The sequence below is a fragment of the Polyodon spathula genome, chromosome 4 (genome assembly GCF_017654505.1).
Source record: "Polyodon spathula isolate WHYD16114869_AA chromosome 4, ASM1765450v1, whole genome shotgun sequence".
Lineage (NCBI taxonomy): Eukaryota > Metazoa > Chordata > Actinopteri > Acipenseriformes > Polyodontidae > Polyodon > Polyodon spathula.
In genome coordinates this window covers 55075459-55096245 of record NC_054537.1, presented here as the reverse complement: position 1 = coordinate 55096245, position 20787 = coordinate 55075459, and the positions used below count along the sequence as shown (strand labels likewise).

Here is a 20787-nt window from a genome sequence, read left to right as displayed (position 1 = left end):
GTAAATCTCGAAAAACTACTCACTTCTAAATCTTTTGTAGTCATTTTTGTATTACTTTAGTATAAATACATGTTAATTTGGATTCATATTTTCTGACTTTATGTGAACGAAAAGACACAAATTCGCCCGTTTTCTCATTGGAAATAGGTAAATTTCAAAATATCACTGTCCTGGTCACAAAAGCAAAGTTTGTGGGGAATAATAGCCATTTTCTATACTTTTGAGGCATAAACAATTAGGAAATAACACTTACTACCCAGGAACAAAAGTTGTGTTACATAGTGTAATCACACATCTATTTAAAGTGCAGCATTAAATATTCATAAATTATCTGGCATCACATGACTCTTTTTATGCAATTACATACAATTGCTACTTAACATCCTACTAGCTACTGCACTGTAGCCTAACTGTAGTCTTATTCATAAACACTGTACAAAAAATAAATATAACAGTAACAATTTTAAACTGTATCCGGTACTGTTACTACAGTAGCACTTTTCCCTAATAAAAGATCCAAGTTACCAAAACTACAATACTGTACAAAGAGCATTTTCCCGATGTAGGTTAAGCTGAATACAGTTTTGCTCTTAAAATAATAAAATGAAAGCTACAACAGAAAGTGCCTGTATCCTGAACCGTAACGTTTCTTGCAGTCGCTCTGTTAACATTACAGAAGCTAGCTGCTACTTCAGCTGCATAAAGTAATCTAACGTTATTTGGACGGGTCCTTCACGTCTTGATATCACAGTCTTTGAGCATCTTCCCCTGTGGAAAGCGATAGGAGACGACAAAATAATAATTTAAGAAAAGTAGAAGCGCTTTTTCCTTTCTTAAGCGGTTCCATGTTATTTTCCTTCAGCACGGCAAATCTGCTGTGCATTATAGGTGCTGTAGTTTTTTTTGTTTTTTTAAAGGGACAGTGCACATATAATGACCGTAACAACTTAATTAATAAAATTGGCTTGCGAGGGTCCAGATTTGAATGTAAGTTGTGCTTTTAGTTTAACTGTTATGCACAACAGTGTTTTTAGTTATTGGATCTTTGATAAAAAAATTTAAAAAATAATGTTTTTTATTTTGAAAAATAAAACGTCAATGCATCGATTATCGTTGATAAACGTCTACGATGATCGAATAATAAATTATTGCACTTCTAATTTTTTATGTGATTTGACATATCATGGCAGGTTTGTATTTGGCAATGTCAGACTTGTAAGAGTTAAGTCAGTTTATTTGCCAGTAAGAACAAATGTTCACAATGAAATATAATGCTTTGTTTAATTTGTATTTTTTAGGGGGAAGCAGGTCTCCAAGGTTCTAAAGGCTCTATCGGAAATGAGGGTCTAAAGGGACAGAAGGTAGGTAAAGTGGACATTGACTCATTTTTTTGTACAGAGTAAGTGGAGAGTTTCCAGACCACGCTTGTCAAACTGCAACACAACTTAGCTATGCTGGCGTTTTGCACCGAACGCATGGAGAAGTTCCATTTCAAAACCGCAGAATGTGGTCTAGAAAGTTAATTGTCCAAACTGGTTGTACACCTACAATGCACTTTGTTATTCACTAATGCTTTGGAATATCCATGCAGATGGGAAGTGGGGTCTAATGGATTTATTCTAGTTTAAGATCAAAAGTCTGTACCTGGTTTCTGATATTATCAAGAGCAAGTCACCTCTGCTCCGTGTAGCCTTGGACTCAAAACGAAACCTAAGCTGTGAACTCTGTCACATGATGAGGGGCCTAACTTCAGATGATTGTATTACCTGCTAGGAGTACCGCATACACACACTGAGTACGTCATTGGAAAGCCCCGAATCTACTTTTAAACAAGCCATGCAGGTGTCTGAGTAATATACGCGTAATCACCGGGCTGAGTGGAAAGATTTAAATAAATTTTGGCATGAGTACAATATAATGGGTCATTTTTGTAAAACTATATTAACTCCGAAGAGTCAGGAACGTAACCCCGATTTATAACATTGTTCCTATGGGAAAATGTGCTTCGACTTACAATGCGACTTTCAGGAACCAATTATGTCATAAGTGCAAGGACTGCCTGTATTTAATTTCTTTCTTTGTGTGTTTTCTCTGGTTTGCTGGGTATAGGCAAAAAAGTGTGAGCTAAAGGCAGCATTATAGAGCATTATCGTATACACATGATTAAAAAATGCAACTACTGCCACCCCATCATATCAAACTTTTTTTTTGGGGGGGGGGGGGGGGGGGGGGGGGGGGGGGGGGGGGGGGGGGGGGGGGGGGGGGGGGGGGGGGGGGGGGGGGGGGGGGGGGGAATGTATTATACACCTCTGGAAAATCAGAAATCAGAAACAAGAACTTCTCCTCCATTGTAGTTTTTTTTTTCCTCGCAAAGGAGCCTCCTACTTTCCCCTGATAGGTTACTGGTAGTTTATGTCACGTCGTGGCAAATGTTGAAAATATTTAACCTCCTGTGCGCCGCTCTGCGGTGCTGCTTGAGTGCCGCTTCCCGTGACCGCCTTCATTGAAAACAATTGCTTTTGGTGTGAACAGCCCTTTAGTGTCATTTTTATTCTTTTACTTTCCATAAATAAACACTGTCACATTAGTGACAGTGAAGTACTTGTCACCTCAACCTTGTCAGAGTCTTGTAAGAAAGAGTTTAAGTTAATTAGTGTGTAGGTTGTCTCTTATTATTATATGTATGAGATGTATTCACAAGATAAGATGTTCAGGAATTTTGACAAATCCTAATAGTGATTGGTTGATTTCTTATACAGTACACTCCATATATATCAGTCACATCATATGATCATGATTATGTTTACTCAAGGCTGATTTTACTACAGTGTACTTGAGAAGCTATCGTCTTGTGAGGGTGCCTAGTTTAACTGCCGTGGGGTGTTACGTGTAATGGCCTTTGAATTAAAATGACATTACAGGACATGAAAAATATAACTGAAGTTATGAAAATCAAATAACAGCAGGGGCAGCTGTGGCCTCAAGTACTGGAAACAAAACAACCAAGCAAGGCAGCTACAAAATGAAGACAGGGACTCAAGATTGTAATTTTATCTTTTGTTTTTTAACACAGCCAAAGTTTTATTGGATTGTACATTTTTTGGCCTTTATCCAGATCAGTTCACATTGTGAAGTGATATGTGTGGATAATAGGATAATATACTTATTATTAATTTATCGGTGTTCTCAATGTACACTATAAATATTGCAGGATGTGCCAGAGCGTATTTGCAGCTTTAACATAAAAAATATATAATATTATATAATAACGTTATATTAAGGTGCTGCTTATTAATGTTTTATAAATGTTGTATAAATATATAATACGTGCTTAATAAATTTGTTATAGAATGTTAATATAGCATTATAGGCTGTTTACAACCATGAAACCATGAAGGGGACAGTTGTTAGCTACCTATTGTACTTTGGGGTGTTTAAACGTAATTCTGTCTATGGCTACGGCATGGTTATAAATATATATATATTTATAAAACATTAATAAGCAGCGCCTTAATATAGAGTGTTACCTAATAAGGTAATGATTGGTTAAACAAATGGCACATCGCACCAACTTCAGTTGTGCTGCAAATTGTGACGGTTGATTTTGCAACACTGCAGTCTTAACATGCATTTCCCACTGTACCTGTGAAATAAGTTTACTGTTGTGGTTTTCACAATTACTAAGAATCACTGAGCATCCATAATCTAACCTATCAATCATCTCATTTCCCTGTTTTCTGCAGGGTCAACCTGGAGACCCTGGTGAGAAAGGTCTGCTTGGATCTGTGGGGCCTCGAGGATTACCGGTTAGATTCTAATCCCTCTGAACACTTTTTAAACACAGATTTGTGTTTGCTTCTTAATGTACATTTTTACTTCAAGCATGATGCATACATACTATACTCCCAACCATCTTACAGTACATCCTTGTTATGCTAGTACAGTAGCTTGAATACGTAGTTCTCAGTGATGAAGCCAGCCTCACAGGCGAGCAGTATACCCAGATTTATGAATGTGAAATAATTGAATAACTATTAAAGAGAATGACAGTAGACTTCAGCTAATTCTAAACGGAGAGTATCAAAAACAAAAAAGACTAGAGAAGGCAGTACCACGAAAAAAGCTGATGTTCCTAAATGGCTCACATTAGTGAGAATCTATTGGAATTAATTACTGGAATTGCCCAGACAAGCCATGTGTTTTCTTTGTTCGCTGCTTTTTATTAACTGCAAGTATTTATAGTTTTTTTTGCTTTCCAGTTTATGGTTCAGCAGTTGCCGAAAAGTGACTTAAGAATTCTTTGATAATAAAAACACCAGCCAGTCATAGCAAAAAAAAAAACAAAAAAAACAAACAGATGTTTTGTCTTTTTGTTTGTGTTTTTTGTTTGTGATGCAGGGAGTTGATGGTAGAGATGGATATGGTTCACAAGGAAAAAAAGGAGAGAAGGTAGGCCAGGAGTAACTTAAACTTCATTTTTTTCCAACACCACTCTCCCAGAGTGTTTTAATCAGCAATGATCTGGACTGGTTCCTGGTAATGATTAGTTGTTGCCTATCCAGTGGAACTTATTTATGTAACATGTAAAAATAAAAATACATCACCAATAATCTGCATCATATCAAAAGTGGTTGTTGTTTATCTATTCCACCCAGTTTGACTGTGTCTAAAAGTGATGAACCAACCATTAAAATGATTCAGCAGATCTTGTTGCTGCAAAGTTCTAAAACATTATGGGGATGTAGTGGGGTGTTTGGTTAGTAATGTGTTTAGTAACAATTGTTGAATGTGACAACAGCATGCTTTTGTTGTTTACAGGGAGACCTGGGATTCCCTGGTTACCCAGGCACCCAGGTATGTTATTTACTTTATTTATTTATTTATTTATTTATTTATGTATTTATTTATTTTATTTGTTTAGTTATTACATGCATTTATTATTGTGAGTGTAAACTTCAATCATGATGCCTACATTTGGTAATTTGCAGGGAGATGAAGGTTACTCCGGTACCTCTGGAGACAGAGGACCCAAAGGCATTCGCGGAAGACAGGTAAGGGTCCTGGCTGTTAGAAAGTGCTTTATTCAGGTGTTAGTTCAACCCACAAACAATGTGTTATTTACTTCATGATAAAATGAGACTAGTGGTAGGGACCAACTAAGATGCAGCTTCTCTATACGCTATGAGCTTTCAACACTTTTCCTCCAGCTGGATTTCATATTGGCCCGGTGTTGATGGCTGAAGTGTAATGCGGCTCCAGGGATCAGCCAAAATGCGGCCTCCCTAGCGCCTCAGCATGCTAACTGTCTGTAATGAGGTGGGCACCTCGCGTCTTCTGTGTTTTGTCGACTAGCCCACAACACCTCGGGAAGGGATGTTCAACTCGTATGCCTCACCCATGGAATCCTCTCGTGGCACTATTAGCTCCACCAGGAGAACAAGGCATGCAGAACCTAACCACAGGACAATGTCAGGTCAAAAGTTATTTGTAGCAATCAGGTTTGGAATCTGGTGGCAAAATAAGACACTGGCCAACATCTGCTAGCATTCTCTACTCTCCAACAGCATCCAATTGTCCCAGGCAAATATTAGTTTGAACAGTATTTCCTGCTGGTTGCTCTCCTGGACAGAGGAATGATGTTCTCTGTCGGCGAGCCACCTCACATCCTGCAACAATGTGCTTCAGGGTAGCTGGTGATGAACACAAAGGAGATGCAGGATTCTCCCCTACCCACATTCAAGTTCTGCGGTGATGGAAGAACATAGTATGTGGACATGACTAGGAAGCTGATCCTCCTCTGTCCCATTGTCCACAGGTCTCGCCAGCCTACCTTATACTCTTCCACATTCTCCCATCTCATCCATTCTCCCTGTTTAGCCTGGGACACCGTCTTGACACACCTCATACTTCCTTCCTTCCTGCTTTTATACTTCAGTAACTACCGACTTCCTCCCTTCTGTTGGAGTTGCTTGGTGCCTCTTGGGGGAGCCAAACTGAGACCAAGGTCTCCTCTTCCCTGTTGTACTTGCCCCATGATATTACTGATACAAAGGGCAGGCTTTGCATCTGTCACCACATCCTTTGCCCCCCACTTTTACAGTTCTCACTATGGGTGCTACCTCCCTCACACACTCATCACACAATTCTATCAGTGTAAATTCAAGCCGAACCTTAGCACACTTGAATTCCTCAGATAGAGCTGAGACTGGCAGCTACCATGCTAAGGCATCACGGAAGTCCCAGCTGCTTCCTGATGTATGAATTAATCAAGGCTTCCAGTGTCTTTGCTTTAGACAGGGAAGCATACACAGTAAGCGGCCAAAGCACTCCCACTTGGACTGTGCCCTTTAAATCCCATTGTACCACTGCCCAGGACTCTTTACAGGATTGTTTAACTATTGGAATGACCTTATGTGACAAGCTGGCATAAGCAGTGATGTCAGACCTGGAAGAATCAGACAGTACTGCGGAATGACTGTGCATGTGCGGTGGCACTGTTTAATCACAAACACAAATAAAACAGTTGAACAAACGAAACACTCAAAATAAACAGTACAGTGACCAAGCAAACATACACACAAAGAAACAGTGGGAACCCTAAACCGGTATCATGCTGGTGTAAGGCCAGCATGTGGCAGTTGTTAGGTTTGATATTTTTTCCTACCTCTCTCCTGTACCTCCTCACTGTACACCCAACCCCGAGTGAGTGAATCATGCAACTATTTATACAGCTTCAATTCAATTACTAATTAATCATTCACTTGAATCCCAGCACATGAACTCATTTGTGCAATCCTTGTGCTCACATACTATTACATTTTGTCTGTATGTGAAGTGATTGTGCAATTCCTGTGCTCACATACTATTACATTTTGTCTGCATGTGATGTGATTGTGCAATCCCTGTGCCTTAATACAATTATACACTTACGACACTCGTGCTACATAGCCCCACATTGTATCCCGCGCACCAATATTTATACATCAACATTAACACTCCACATACAAAAACAAACACAAAAATACACACAGGGACAGGGCACCCCACCATACCTTGTCATCAGTATAGGACACCTTATCCAGTACTTTGCCTGTGAATGATGGAGATGCTTCTCGACTTGGTGTGCTTGAACTGCATATGTGCCCATCTGATGGTATCTGCTAGTTTGCCAAGGAACCGATTGGTGGAAGGTACTGTTGTAGTCATGGTGGTCATGTCATCCATGTATGCTGTAAGCGGTGACAGCTGCAAGCCAGAAGTTATAGTACTGGGTATGCTGAAGAACTCCTATGCAGCCCAGCTGAGCTTATGTGGCATTGAGTCATATGCATTAGCTAAATACAGGAATGTTAAATGGAGCTCCATTTTTTGCAGACATGCCCCAAACATCCAGAAAATCTAGGATACCAGCTTTCTGTTTGGAGGTGTCTATCATGCTGTTCTTCATTAGATAAGCTGACAACCTTCTTGCTATAATTCTGAAAAATATCTTACCCCCAGAGCTCTCACTGCAGATCTTGAGCTGCACACTTGGGTTGTCCATTGTAAAGTAGTATTCGTACACATGTCCATTTCCTTTCCTAAGTCGTTAACCGTGTTATCCAAACTTGAGTCATCTTCCACCCCTGCTCTAGCTGACTACCACATAGAACATCCACTAGAGGCAGAGTGTTGCTAGGAAACAGTCTAAACTGCTAGCCTGAGCGAATACATGTTTGTGATCTCTTTGAGGTTCTTTAAACTTGGTTGAGTTTTAAGAAGACTCCAGGATACAATAACCGAAACAAAAAAGTACGTACAAAGTTAATCTGAAAAAACAAGAAAAATACATTTGTTTTGATCACTGTGATATTTCATCCCATTACAAAGTCAGTGCAAATACATCTTTGCTTCAGACCTTTGTGTTCATAAGGATAGGGTTGTGTCTGTTTGTTTTGGTCCCATGCCCTCATGCTCATTGCAGCTCTCCCCAAGCATTACATTGCTAGTAGCTGTTCCTGCTGGGAGAGATTAGACTAGACCATGTGACTTCTGGCTGTAAATATAGGTGCAGATATTGTAGATAGCTTCTGGGTTTTTATGGGGTAACAAACAAACAACAGCTTAATAGCAGCTAGACTTATCGAACAGTACATTTTACACAATTTTCTGTAGTGACTTTTTTTATGCATCTTAAGCTAGGCATTTCAACAAACTTCTAAAGGAAAAGTCTATTTGCTTGCATACTATACAGAGTATATGCAGAGTTAATGTTTTAAATGCATGTGTTTTGTTGTCTGCAGGGCAATTCTGGAAAACCAGGAAGGGCAGGTGACCCAGGAAGCCCTGGGCCCGTAGGACAAAGGGTAAGAAACCCAGGTGGACGGACAATTTCTTGTCTTATGCATTAAATTAACTGTTTGTGAGCTATTCTATGAAAGATTTCATGTTGCTCCTATTTTTATTTTACAAACATGAGTAAGAGATATTGATAACAACCAAACTGGCCTATTTACATTGGGAAACATGAGAAAACAATAGATATCTGAATGTAATTGCAATTGGACTGTAATCTCTGTTTTGTTTGGCTGAAAAATTCATTTTTCTTTCCTCCAGGGTACAAAAGGTCCAAAGGGAACTACTTCAATGAGTGTATGTAAATAGTTTTGTTTTCTCTGTCTAGTACTATAATCAAAGCACAGTTAGCTGCTAATTAATCATGTCAATTATCCTTTTATCCCTACAGCCTTGTGAACTTGTTGCTTATGTTCGTGACAACTGCCGTAAGCTGTTTTTTCTTCATTTAGTATATGTACAGAAAACATATTTTTTATCATTGTATACAAAACATGTTACATTTGTGTATATATAATTAACTTGCATGCATTATTAAGTAAATATTTGTGAAAAGATCTTTTCCATTTTATCCAAAGTAAAATTGATTTGAAGAGTTGATAGGGTTTGTTAGATGAACAAACATATACAGTTCATACCAGGTTCCCAACTACTGCACAATGTAAAATGTTTTAGGAGGTTAATAGTCTATGATTACATTTAGGAGAAGATGACAATTCAATGAAGAGTTGGGATAATTTTATGGTGTATTGTATTAATATGATTTTTAGAATATATTGCTGAAAGCACTAATTCATTATTTCTTTTGTTTCCACAACAGCTTGCTCCCAAGGTAATTCATTTTAATTTAATGCTTTATTCATGTGACCTTTGACCCAATTCTGGATTTTAAAAACATCAGAAGACATTTAAGTCAGTTTGTCATTAACCGTGCACCTAACATTAACTATACGGTGTGGTCGTGTTGTGGGGCCTCTGACCGAATGTTTTCAGTGTCTGAGCCGACCACATCAAATTGTAGAGAAAAAACAATCTGTAATTTTTAACAAAAATAAAAGCATCAAGACATAAGATTCCTCATCTGTCCTTTAACACTTGAACTGCCGTGTTTATACTCATACCTAGAACCGCCATGGTTCTACTCATACCTAGAACCGCCGTGGTTATGCTCATACCTAGAACTGCCATGTTTATACTCATACCTAGAACCGCTGTGGTTATACTCATACCTAGAACCGCCGTGTTTATACTCATACCTAGAACCGCCGTGGTTATACTCATACCTAGAACCGCCGTGGTTATACTCATACCTAGAACCGCCACTGCGCTCGTTATAACGGTTACATTTTAAACAACCAAATGAAACAAGTGAAAGACAAACTATCGGCTACAACTCAAAAGTTTTATTCAAGCTCATCATATCAAACATATGCACAGCCAAAACACTGTATTTAAATGAACAATTAAACATAAAAGGGTTTATTGGAATTGATGGCTACCAGGTCCAGTACATTTTAAAATACAGCAACTAGCTACCGGCAAGTACCGGCTTTCACTGAGTACTGACATGCCATGTGGTCTAAACCGTCCACTACTTACTTTGTCATTGTAGAAATCCACAGTTTCCATCCCGATGGGAACTGACATATGAAGGGAGCTGAGAATAATTTCATTATTTTTCGGTTTGCACTTACAAACAGTATAAACTGTATTGGAGTACAGCTGTGGTTGCAAGTTTTGCGCAGATGGTGGAAGCGCTCTTCTTGCTTTGTTCACTGTTCCAACCAGGCTGTTTTTTTTTTTTTCTTCAACTCTTTTGTCAATTGCAGTGAAGTAAAAAAATTGTCAGTGGTAACATTCCTCCCTTTTCCTAAGTAAGGGTCCATCAGCCTAAGTACCACGTTGTCACTAAGTCTCTGACCAGCTGGGAGAGTTTCATCTTTGCCAAGTTAGGGGTAACCATTCACCACGTATCAATTATATTCTGTTTTTTATTTGTAATAAATTTAGAACAATTTGTAGATTTTATTTTTCACTTTGACATTATGGACTTTTTTTGTGTTGATCAGTGGCAAAAATTCGAAAAATCCTAATTAAATCCAGTTTGATTCTATGTTGGAACACAATAAAATGTGGAAAAGTCCAAGGGGGGGGTGAATACTTTTGAGTGCCACTGTATCATTCAATAGCATCGCTGACCTGACCTATAAACAACAGGTACAGAGTAAGAAAGGTATACCAATTTGTACTAAATAAGTCAACAGAAAAGTTAACATGAACTTGAGCTCGATGTCAGACAATGTTTTCTAATAAACTTAAAGGTTCCCCAATTTCAGTCAGACCATGTGATGGAGGTGCATATATGGCACATTTGCTTTCCTTGTGAATCAGTTGCCCAAAGGAAACAAGGCCCTACTCCTTTTTGCTGGGTCCCTCACTATCACTAGGACAAATCATGATTCACTCCGCACTTCTTAGCCCGATTGGCGGAGGCGTGTATTCTCCTGCCAGTGAAGGTGGCGGAGTCCGATGCAGCTGCTGCTGCTCTGCTCCTGCCGATGGAGGTGGCGGAGGCGTGTAGTCTCCTGGCAGTGGAGGTGGCGGAGGCAGAGGCAGCTCCTGCTGCTCTGCTCCTGCCGATGGATGTGTCGGAGGTGTGTACTTTCCTGGCGACGGAGGTGGGAGCAGCGTGTAGTCTACCCTTATTACAGGGAACTGGTGCAGCTCTCCCTCACTTGCAGGGGACTGGTGAGGCTCTCCCTCACTGGCAGGGGACTGGTGCGGCTCTCCCTCACTGGCAGGGGAAGGTGTTGGAGGCAGAGGAAGCACCTGCTCCTCTCCTCCAGATGGTGACGGTAGGGGAAGTGATACCAGCAGGCACTGACCCTCTGCCGGTGGAGATGGGGACAGCAAGTATTCTTCCTCTGCTGGTGGAGATGGAGTCAGCAGGCATTCTTTTTCTGCTGGTGGAAGTGGGAACAGCTCCCTCTCGGGCTTTGGATCCCCACGGTTCCCCCGCCTGGGCGCTGGACTCTCGCAGTCCCCCCGCCTGGGCGCTGGAGACCCTGCTACCTGGGCTGCTGTTCTATTTATAGCTGCCTCCAGGTAGCAGAGGACCAACTCCACACCTTCCTCCAGGGAGTTTGGGGTGTGTTCCCTCTTGTACACCTCCCATTGCTCCCTGTCCATCAGCCACAGGACCCGGATGGTTATGGGCATGGACTTTCCTGCCAGCCCAGCATTGTCCCGGATCCAGTCCCTCAGCCTGACGGCGTCTTCTGACATTTTTTTTTTTGGTTTTGTTTTTGTTTTGTTTTTAAACAAGAAATTGCGGCTCGTGCTCTGGTCTGTGTCTAGGGGGCGCTGGTAATCCCGGTTCTGACACCATGTGTCACAAAGACGGCTGGAGTGGGTGGCGTCAGACCAGAGCCAGGAAATAAACAATGACAGAGGTGGAGTTTGGAGGAGCTGAGTGAATGGTCTCGCTCAGCATTTAATAAATGAACAGACAGACAGAAAATAAACGGTTGCAACAAACAAAAACAGGACACGGCACATTCGCCAAAATACAGACAAACAAAACGGACTAAACAAAACACGGTGAACAGGTATGTTACTACTATGACTACTATGACTATTATTATTATTCGTATTACCTCCGTCTCCAATCCCGTTCTCCACTCACTGGACCCACAACCCAGAGCATGTGAAAACATGCTGCTTTTATGCAGCTGTACCGAGACTCGACTGCTAATCAGTTATTCAATTGGAATTAATAAAGTGCAATTCCCCGTGCTCACATATTATTACTTTTTACTTGCACGTGAAGTGCTGTGCAATCCTCGTGCCTAAATACAAATACACATTTTAAACACTCACGTTACACAGACCCGTTTATATCCCGTGTACCAATAACTATACACCAACATTAACAAGCAACATATAACAGAAAATACACACAGGGCCGGGTACTTTGCCACAGCACCACATACTGTACAGGAAATAATTACAATTTTAAGATGTTAATTGAGTGTTTTCTGTATATCACACTAATGTGGACTGTAGTTAGTTTAAAGTGACATATTGTAAGTGCTAATAAGGTGAGCACACATTACAGATCCTATCTAAAGCACAAGAAATTTACAAGCAAATTTCCCACTATAAACATTTATAAGGGACAACCAGAAAACCAAAAATAACTTGAAATAGCAAAATAATATGAAATGTTCTCTATGGCAAAGATAATTCTCTTTTCATATGATTATGATTATTAGGGAGAATGAGAAAATAAGTTCTGTAGTAACAGTATACAGTAAGAATAGGAATTTAACTGAAATCGATCCCCTTAAAGAGTAACAGAATGATCTATTCAAATACTGATTACATGTTGTTTTTTGTTTTGTTTTTCCCAGGGAAGATTGACTGCCCTGCTTACCCAACCGAGCTTGTGGTTGCATTAGACATGTCTGAAGATGTCTCCTCACAGGCCTTTGAGAGAATGCGAAACATTGTCATGGCTCTTCTACAGGAAATAGCCATCACAGAAAACAACTGCCCTACTGGGGCGAGAGTCGCAGTCGTCGCCTACAGTTCCAGCACAAAGTATTTAATACGCTTCTCAGACTACCACAAAAAGAACCAGCTGTTGGAAGCAATACAGAAAATACCATTGGAAAGGTCACCCAACCGGCGCAACATTGGGGCAGCTATGAGATTTGTTGCGAGGAATGCATTCAAGCGTGTGCGCCAGGGTGTGCTGATGAGGAAAGTAGCCCTCTTTATCAGCAATGGGGCATCTCAGGAAGCCACTCCTATAATTACAGCAGCTTTGGAGTTCAAAGCTTTGGACATTACCCCTGTGGTCATCGCGTTCAAGGATGTTCTAAACGTCAGGCGCGCCTTTGAGGTATGATGCTTTTAAGCTACCACTTCGGACTAACACAGGAAACAGCTGTCACTTGACAGAAAGAATACTGGACAGAACCCAAAGACAGGGCAGCATATCATTCATAGGTTTGAAAAAACCCACAATTTACAGACATCAAACATTACATTTCACAGTTACTGACATGTTTTATTGTCTTAAGTTTAGTTTTATGCTGCTTGGTATAAGTGACGGGATGGTGAGTGGTGCGGTGTATAAAGAGAATTTCCAGACAGTACAAAATGTCCGGGTTTATTTAGCAAGCTATGGTACACCAGCTATGGTATCAGGGGAGGTGGGGTTACACGGTGGGTTTGCAGTAAATGTACAAATGTCTACTGCATCTTTCCCTTTCCCATCCATACCTGCTGTTCTTCAGGCTGATGAAACAGGAAGCTTCCTAGTTTCTGTTCTGCAAAGACCCCAAGATCAGAGAGCAGTAATACAGCGAGTCCTGAATTGTGCACTTTGCTATGGTAAGTCTATATGAAGGCAGCTTATAGGGCTGATAACTACATCTTAAAATTCATACACTAGCAAATCTACACTAAAATCTGATCAATACCATAGTGTAACAGTTTGTATGAGATTATGCTGTATATTAGTGTTTACAATATTAATATTATTAAAACCATGTACAGACTTCTCAAAGAACATTCCTCATTCATTTATATATTTATTTACTAGTTTATGTATGTATGTGTGTATTTGGTATGTATTATTTGTTCATTTTACTGATTTCCTGTTTGCAGCAGAATAATGCACTTTCTTGAAACAGCATACAGTTATAAAGCAATTAATTTACAATAAATAAACACAAAAGAAGATTTCTGTCAGAGAAAATCTTGAGTTCAACCAGATTATTTTGTCAGAACTTAAGAATTTTGACAATGTTAAATACGTTCTAAAGAAAAAGTGTGTAGGGTTACAATAACAGTGTTTTATATATTTACTCCTGTGTAGTTCTGACTTATTACATTGCATTTCTGTATTTTTGTGTTTTAGTGTTTACATCCTGGCTACTTTTTGCAACTGATACTTTAGCATCACACTGGACCATTTTACACATGTTAGCCTCACACTGATCTTTATGAATAGTTTAGGAAATATTGCAGTGTTTTGTATCCTACCAACTTGCTCTTTAAATGTCAGAATGTTCTGTTCCCTCCTGGGGGTCCCCTCATTCTGATATAGTATACATTTTACAAACACCATGCTCCCCAAACTTAATAAGGTGAATCAGATCTTTAATTTAATAATAACCATGCCTGTAGCTAAGTAAGATAATTTGTACAAAATGATTTTAAATGAATTCAAAGGAAAAAAGGTATATTCACTGTGTAGCACATGTTCCTTTTCAGATGTATGTCAGCCAGCTGCAGAGTGCCAGGGCTTGAATCTTGTACCCGTTCCTCTGCAAGTCAACATGGACCTGGTGTTTATGGTTGATGGCTCACAGAACATGCAGGCAGATGAGTATGCAGGAGTGAAAGAGCTTCTGAGTTCATTGCTGGATCAGATCGACATTACAAACCAACCCAGAACCTCTAACACAGGAACAAGGGTGTCTGTTGTGCAGCATACTCCTCTGAGCTATCCACCCAGGGAAGGACAAGTCCCTGTCAAGCTGGAGTTTGACCTCCTCCAATACAACAACAAAAACTTAATGAAAAGACATATCCGCCAGTCCATGCAACAAATAGGGGGTACTTCCAGTGTTGGACATGCCATTGAATGGGTGCTCAACAATGTCATGCTCAAATCCCCAAGACTAAGGAGCAAGAAGGTCATATTTGCAGTTATAGGAGGAGAGACCAGTTACTGGGACAGGGTGAAACTGAACGACATGGCTCTGAGAGCCAAGTGTCAGGGTGTAGCTATGTTTGTACTCACTGCGGGTAAGGAGGTCAACAGCTCGCAGGTGGAGGAGCTAGCAAGCTTCCCTCTGGATCAGCATGTGGTCCACCTCGGCCGAGTCCTGGATCCTGAAATAGAATACGCAAAACGTTTTTCTGGAGCCTTCTTCCGCATTCTAAGTAGTAAGTAGTAAACCTTTTTTTTTTTTTTTTAAATACCTTTTGGGTGAATTGCAAATACATTTGAATAGCTTTTGGAAAAAAGAATGCCAACTACGAAGATATATTTTTATTAATTCACTGTATAATAAAGTATTTATTTACTCTGAATTATATGTGATTTGCAATATTTGTATTTAACCAATAACTGCCACCATGTATGTCCAAGGAGTTTAATTAAGCATTGTTTTAGTCTTAATATACCCAGTGTTACTAAATAGATTGTTCAGTTCTAATGAAGGTTTAGCATTCAGTTATAGTTTTCCGTTGCTTTCCCTTTCTCAGATTATATATAAATGTTATAACATGATTTGAAATATATCTCAGTATCTAATGACATAATGAAATAACTATGATGCATCATAAACATGTAAAAAATATTAATGGGAAAAAAAAATACTAGCCAGATTTAGTACATACTATTACCTCTTTATAGCAAAATCAACTGGAAAAAACAAGGCAGGAGTCATTTTGTTTACACAAAGCCACTTTCCTGTACAATTACCTTTTTATTGTATCATTTCTGTCACTAAGGAGAATTTCCATCAAAGCCAGTGTGATATAGGTCTTGGTGGGTTTATTGCACATGTTTTATTGAACCACACTGCCAAATCCCAATGACCCACCACGTTCCTGATGGATAACAGTTGTTAGTATTTGCTCCCTCCAGTCCAGTATTGTCATTATTTAATAATAATAAAATTGTTAAGATATCAAATTTCAGAAGATGCTTTCACCAGAAAGACTATGGGAACTTCAAGTGAGGCAAATTACCAGAGACCATTACACCATACAAATTTGTCTATATATTATAGACCAAAAGTGTCTGATAGAGACACTTGAGGCATATCATGTAAAAAAAGTAATTCAGTTTTTTGTTCAATAATGTGAACATTTAAGTAGACTATAAAAACAATGCAAAACTTGTTGCACAAGTTATTATTCCCCCCTGTGTGTGTGTGTGTGTGTGTGTGTGTGTGTGTGTGTGTGTTTGTATGTATATATATATATATATATATATATATATATATATATATATATATATATATATATATACAGCTCTGGAAAAAAATTAAGAGACCACTGCAAAATTATCAGTTTCTCTGGTTTTACTATTTATAGCTATGTGTTTGGGTAAAATGAACATTTTTGTTTTATTCTATAAACTACTGACAACATTTCTCCCAAATTCCAAATAAAAATATTGTCATTTAGAGCATTTATTTGCAGAAAATGACAACTGGTCAAAATAACAAAAAAGAAAATAAGTGCAAAGAAAATAAGTTCATTTTCATTTTTAAACAACACAATACTAATGTTTTAACTTAGGAAGAGTTCAGAAATCAATATTTGATGGAATAACCCTGATTTTCAATCACAGCTTTCATGCGTCTTGGCATGCTCTCCACCAGTCTTTCACATTGATGTTGGGTGACTTTGTGCCACTCCTGGCGCAAAAATTCAAGCAGCTCAGCTTTGTTTGATGGCTTGTGACCATCCATCTTCCTCTTGATCACATTCCAGAGGTTTTCAATGGGGTTCAGGTCTGGAGATTGGGCTGGCCATGACAGGGTCTTGATCTGGTGGCCTTCCATCCACACCTTGATTGACCTGGCTGTGTGGCATGGAGCATTGTCCTGCTGGAAAAACCAATCCTCAGAGTTGGGGAACATTGTCAAGGCAGAAGGAAGCAAGTTTTCTTCCAGGACAACCTTGTACTTGGCTTGATTCATGTGTCCTTCACAAAGACAAATCTGCCCGATTCCAGCCTTTCTGAAGCACCCCCAGATCATCACCGATCCTCCACCACATTTCACAGTGGGTGCGAGACACTGTGGCTTGTAGGCCTCTCCAGGTCTCCGTCTAACCATTAGACGACCAGATGTTGGGCAAAGCTGAAAATTGGACTCGTCAGAGAAGATGACGTTACTCCAGTCCTCTATGGTCCAATCCTTATGGTCTTTTGCAAACCTCAGCCTAGCTCTTCTTTGCTTCTCATTGATGAAGGGCTTTTTTCACGACTTCAGCCCTGCCCCTAGGAGCCTGTTTCGAACCGTTCTCTCTGTGCACTTCACCCCAGCTGCCGTTTGCCATTCTTTTTGTAGGTCACTTGATGTCATCTTACGGTTGCTGAGTGACATTCGAATGAGTTGGCAGTACATGTAAAGATGCTGATTTAAGAAAAATGTGCAGTGGTCTCTTAATTTTTTCCAGAGCTGTATATATATATATATATATATATATATATATATATATATATATATATACACACACACACACACACACACACACACACACACACACACACACACACACACACACACACACATATACACACACATATACACACACACTGAGTGTACAAAACATTAGGAACACCTTCCTAATATTGAGTTGCACCCCCTTTTGCACTCAGAACAGGCTCAGTTCGTCAGGGCATGGACTCTACAAGGTGTCGAAAGCGTTCCGCAGGGATGCTGGCCCATGTTAACTCCAATGCTTCCCACAGTTGTGTCAAGTTGTCTGGTAGTGGATCTCTACTCCGAATAGCTTGTTCGATCTCGTCCCATAGATGCTCAATTGGATTGAGATCTGGTGACTGGGCAGGCCACTGCAGTAAGCTGAATTCACTGTCATGTTCATGGAACCATTCCTGGACAATCTTAGCCTTGTGGCATGGGACATTATCTTGCTGAAAAAATACACTAGCAAATGGATACACTGCTGCCATGAGGGGGTGCACCTGATTGGCAATGATGTTCAGATATCCTGTGGCATTCAAACGTTACTCCACTTTATTCAAGGGGCCCAATGTGTGCCATGAAAACCCACCCCACAACATCACACCGCCACCACCAGCCTGCAATGTTGACACGCGGCATGATGGATGCATGTACTCATCTGGTTTTCTCCAAACCCTAGTCCTCCCATCAACGTGAAACAGCAGAAATTGGGATTCATCAGACCAGTGTTCAGTGTTTTCGTTACTTAGCCCACTGCAACCACAGTTTCTTGTGTTTTGCTGAAAGAAGTGGAACTCTGTTAGGTCGTCAGATGTCATACTCCATTTGTGTCAAGGTACGACGAGTTGTGCATTATTTTATGGGTCTTTTGGCACCAATGTTGTACTGAACTGTCAGTTGACTAACTGTAGCCCGTCTGTCAGCCTCCTTTGGCCTCTTTCATCAATGAGCTGTTTTCGACCACTGGCCTGCCATTGGCTGGATGTCCTTTGGGTGGTGGACCATCCTTGATACACACAGGAAACTGTTGAGCATGAAAAACCCAGCAGTGTTGCAGTTCTTAACACACTCAAACCGGCACACCTAGCACCTACTACCAGTTAGTTAGTTAGTTAAGGCAATTAAATCTTTTGTCTTGCCCATTTACCCTCTGAATGGCACACATACACAATCCATGTCTCAATTGTATCAAGGCTTAAAAATCATTCTTTAACCTGTCTCCCCTTCATCTACACTGATTGAAGTGGATTTAACAGGTTACATCAATAAGGGATCATAGCTTTCACATTGATTCACCTCGTCAGTCTATTTCATGGAAAGAGCAGGTGTTCCTAATGTTTTCTACACTCAGTCAGTGTGTGTGTGTGTGTGTGTGTGTGTGTGTGTGTGTGTGTGTGTGTGTGTGTGTGTGTGTGTGTGTGTATATATATATATATATATATATATATATATATATATATATATATATATTTATTTTTTTTTTTTTTTACCACAGATGGAATCCAATAGTTATCCTCCACCAGTTCTTCAGAGACAATGTGAAGGAGTGAAGATGCTGGTAGATCAGGGAGAATCACTCGAGTCGCCACCAATACAAAGGTAAGGTTTTACTTTCATAAAAACTTTGAATGCTTAGGAATTTAGTGCTCATCAAAAGGAGACTGGTCTGCAGTTTCGGAACTTACTGTTTTTATGTATTAATACAGGTCAGGGGTACCATTTTCATAATTATAAATCACATTAGTGCAGAGACTCCCAACTACATTCATAAATAGGTTTAGTAGTTCTTAGCAGAGCATTGGGATCAGAGGGTTTTTTATTTTACTTTTTTTTTTTTTACAAGTAGTTATTGACATGCTAAAGGGAACTCTTATTTCATAGGATACCCATGCCCGTTCCAGAAGAAGAAGAAGAAGAAGAGGAGGGAACAGAGGAACCTGAACCCATCGGGGAAGAAAATGTGTACGACTACGTGGAGGAAAACACTGAGGAGAATGGACTGCTCACAGAAGAAGGCGGGACAGATTACACTGTTGAAGAAAGAACCGGAGGTAATGTTTCAGTTTAGTTGTCTTTATAGTCTGGATTGTGCTGAAATAATGCACGCAAGAAATTGTCTGTTATAGTTAATTAATCTACGTCATTACAAGAAAACAACATGGACAGAGCAATATAAAAAAAAAAAATGTCCAATATATATTTGGCAGAACAGAGCACATCATACATTATCACACATTAAGGAATATCCAGATATTCATTTACATTTTGAAACAATATCCGACCATGAAAACCCCATTTTCGGGGAGCTTGGGGATGCTAGGGATGCTGTCATGCGATAGAGAACAATATTTAATGAAGTTTAGACAACAAATACTATGTTATACATATTTTCATTACATCTTTGGCCTCACCCTTTGAGGTACCCCTGCCCATAATTTAGTTTGCTGATAGTGGAGAGGTTGTCCGTAGGAAAGCCATGGGCAGGGGGGCAGGATAGCCAAAAAACAAATGATTTTAGAGGAGGCAAACTCTGACGTACAGTGGGGACGGATGGATTGAGGTAATATATAAACCTCTTTCTAGCTGATCATTGGGTGTGTTATTTATCTAATTTTGAATAAGATACTAGCCATTGGACTGACAAATGTTTTGGTAATGAGGGTGTGCAACTTGCTTGATATGTATGATTTTAATCTAGCTTGGGAGTGAGTTCCCTACCTGAATCACTAAATATCTGAACAGGGTTCATATTTCAATCATCTAGCCGCAACACACTAGACATTTGTGAGATAGTGTATTTAATGTATATTGTGTAAAAATAAGCATCCTGTACGTGAAGCATCTATGAACCAAATCATCTTGCAACTTCATATGTTCAGTTTTATGGAAAATCCTTGACCTGTGAATAAGATGGTTGCCATATTGTGGTCATGTGTGTTTTTGGTTTCCAGATAATAGAGACACAAATGCACACATCTTGTGATTCTCACGGTCAAGTTCAATCGTGGGTATGAAGAAGAAAATTAAATCTTTTTGTGGAAGTATTTTTACTGAGCGGCTGCCGCCAAACACCTCTTGTGATTGATCCTGAAGTGTGTATATTCAAAACACATGTCAGGATTCTCACAAAAACCCTTTGGTTTTCAGTATAGCTTAACAGCGAGAATTATTGATCTACACATCCAGTCTCCAAATGTCCTCCCAATAGTGT

The 20787-nt window shown here is 39.7% G+C and overlaps 1 protein-coding gene across 3 annotated transcripts in view; it reads left to right on the top strand.

The window, feature by feature from the left end:
- Positions 1–20787, top strand: part of LOC121314644 (collagen alpha-6(VI) chain-like) — a 101463-nt gene that overhangs the window by 72068 nt on the left and 8608 nt on the right. For all 3 annotated transcript variants that reach the window (XM_041248098.1, XM_041248097.1, XM_041248096.1), the window contains exons 27-40: positions 1299–1361; positions 3744–3806; positions 4399–4449; positions 4819–4854; positions 4989–5051; positions 8283–8345; positions 8596–8631; positions 8726–8762; positions 9155–9166; positions 12747–13240; positions 13638–13734; positions 14620–15297; positions 19072–19175; positions 19458–19627. In XM_041248098.1, coding sequence (XP_041104032.1) covers positions 1299–1361; positions 3744–3806; positions 4399–4449; positions 4819–4854; positions 4989–5051; positions 8283–8345; positions 8596–8631; positions 8726–8762; positions 9155–9166; positions 12747–13240; positions 13638–13734; positions 14620–15297; positions 19072–19085 — 1707 coding nt within the window. In that variant the 3' untranslated portion in view covers positions 19086–19175; positions 19458–19627. The remainder of the gene's footprint in view (positions 1–1298; positions 1362–3743; positions 3807–4398; positions 4450–4818; positions 4855–4988; positions 5052–8282; positions 8346–8595; positions 8632–8725; positions 8763–9154; positions 9167–12746; positions 13241–13637; positions 13735–14619; positions 15298–19071; positions 19176–19457; positions 19628–20787) is intronic.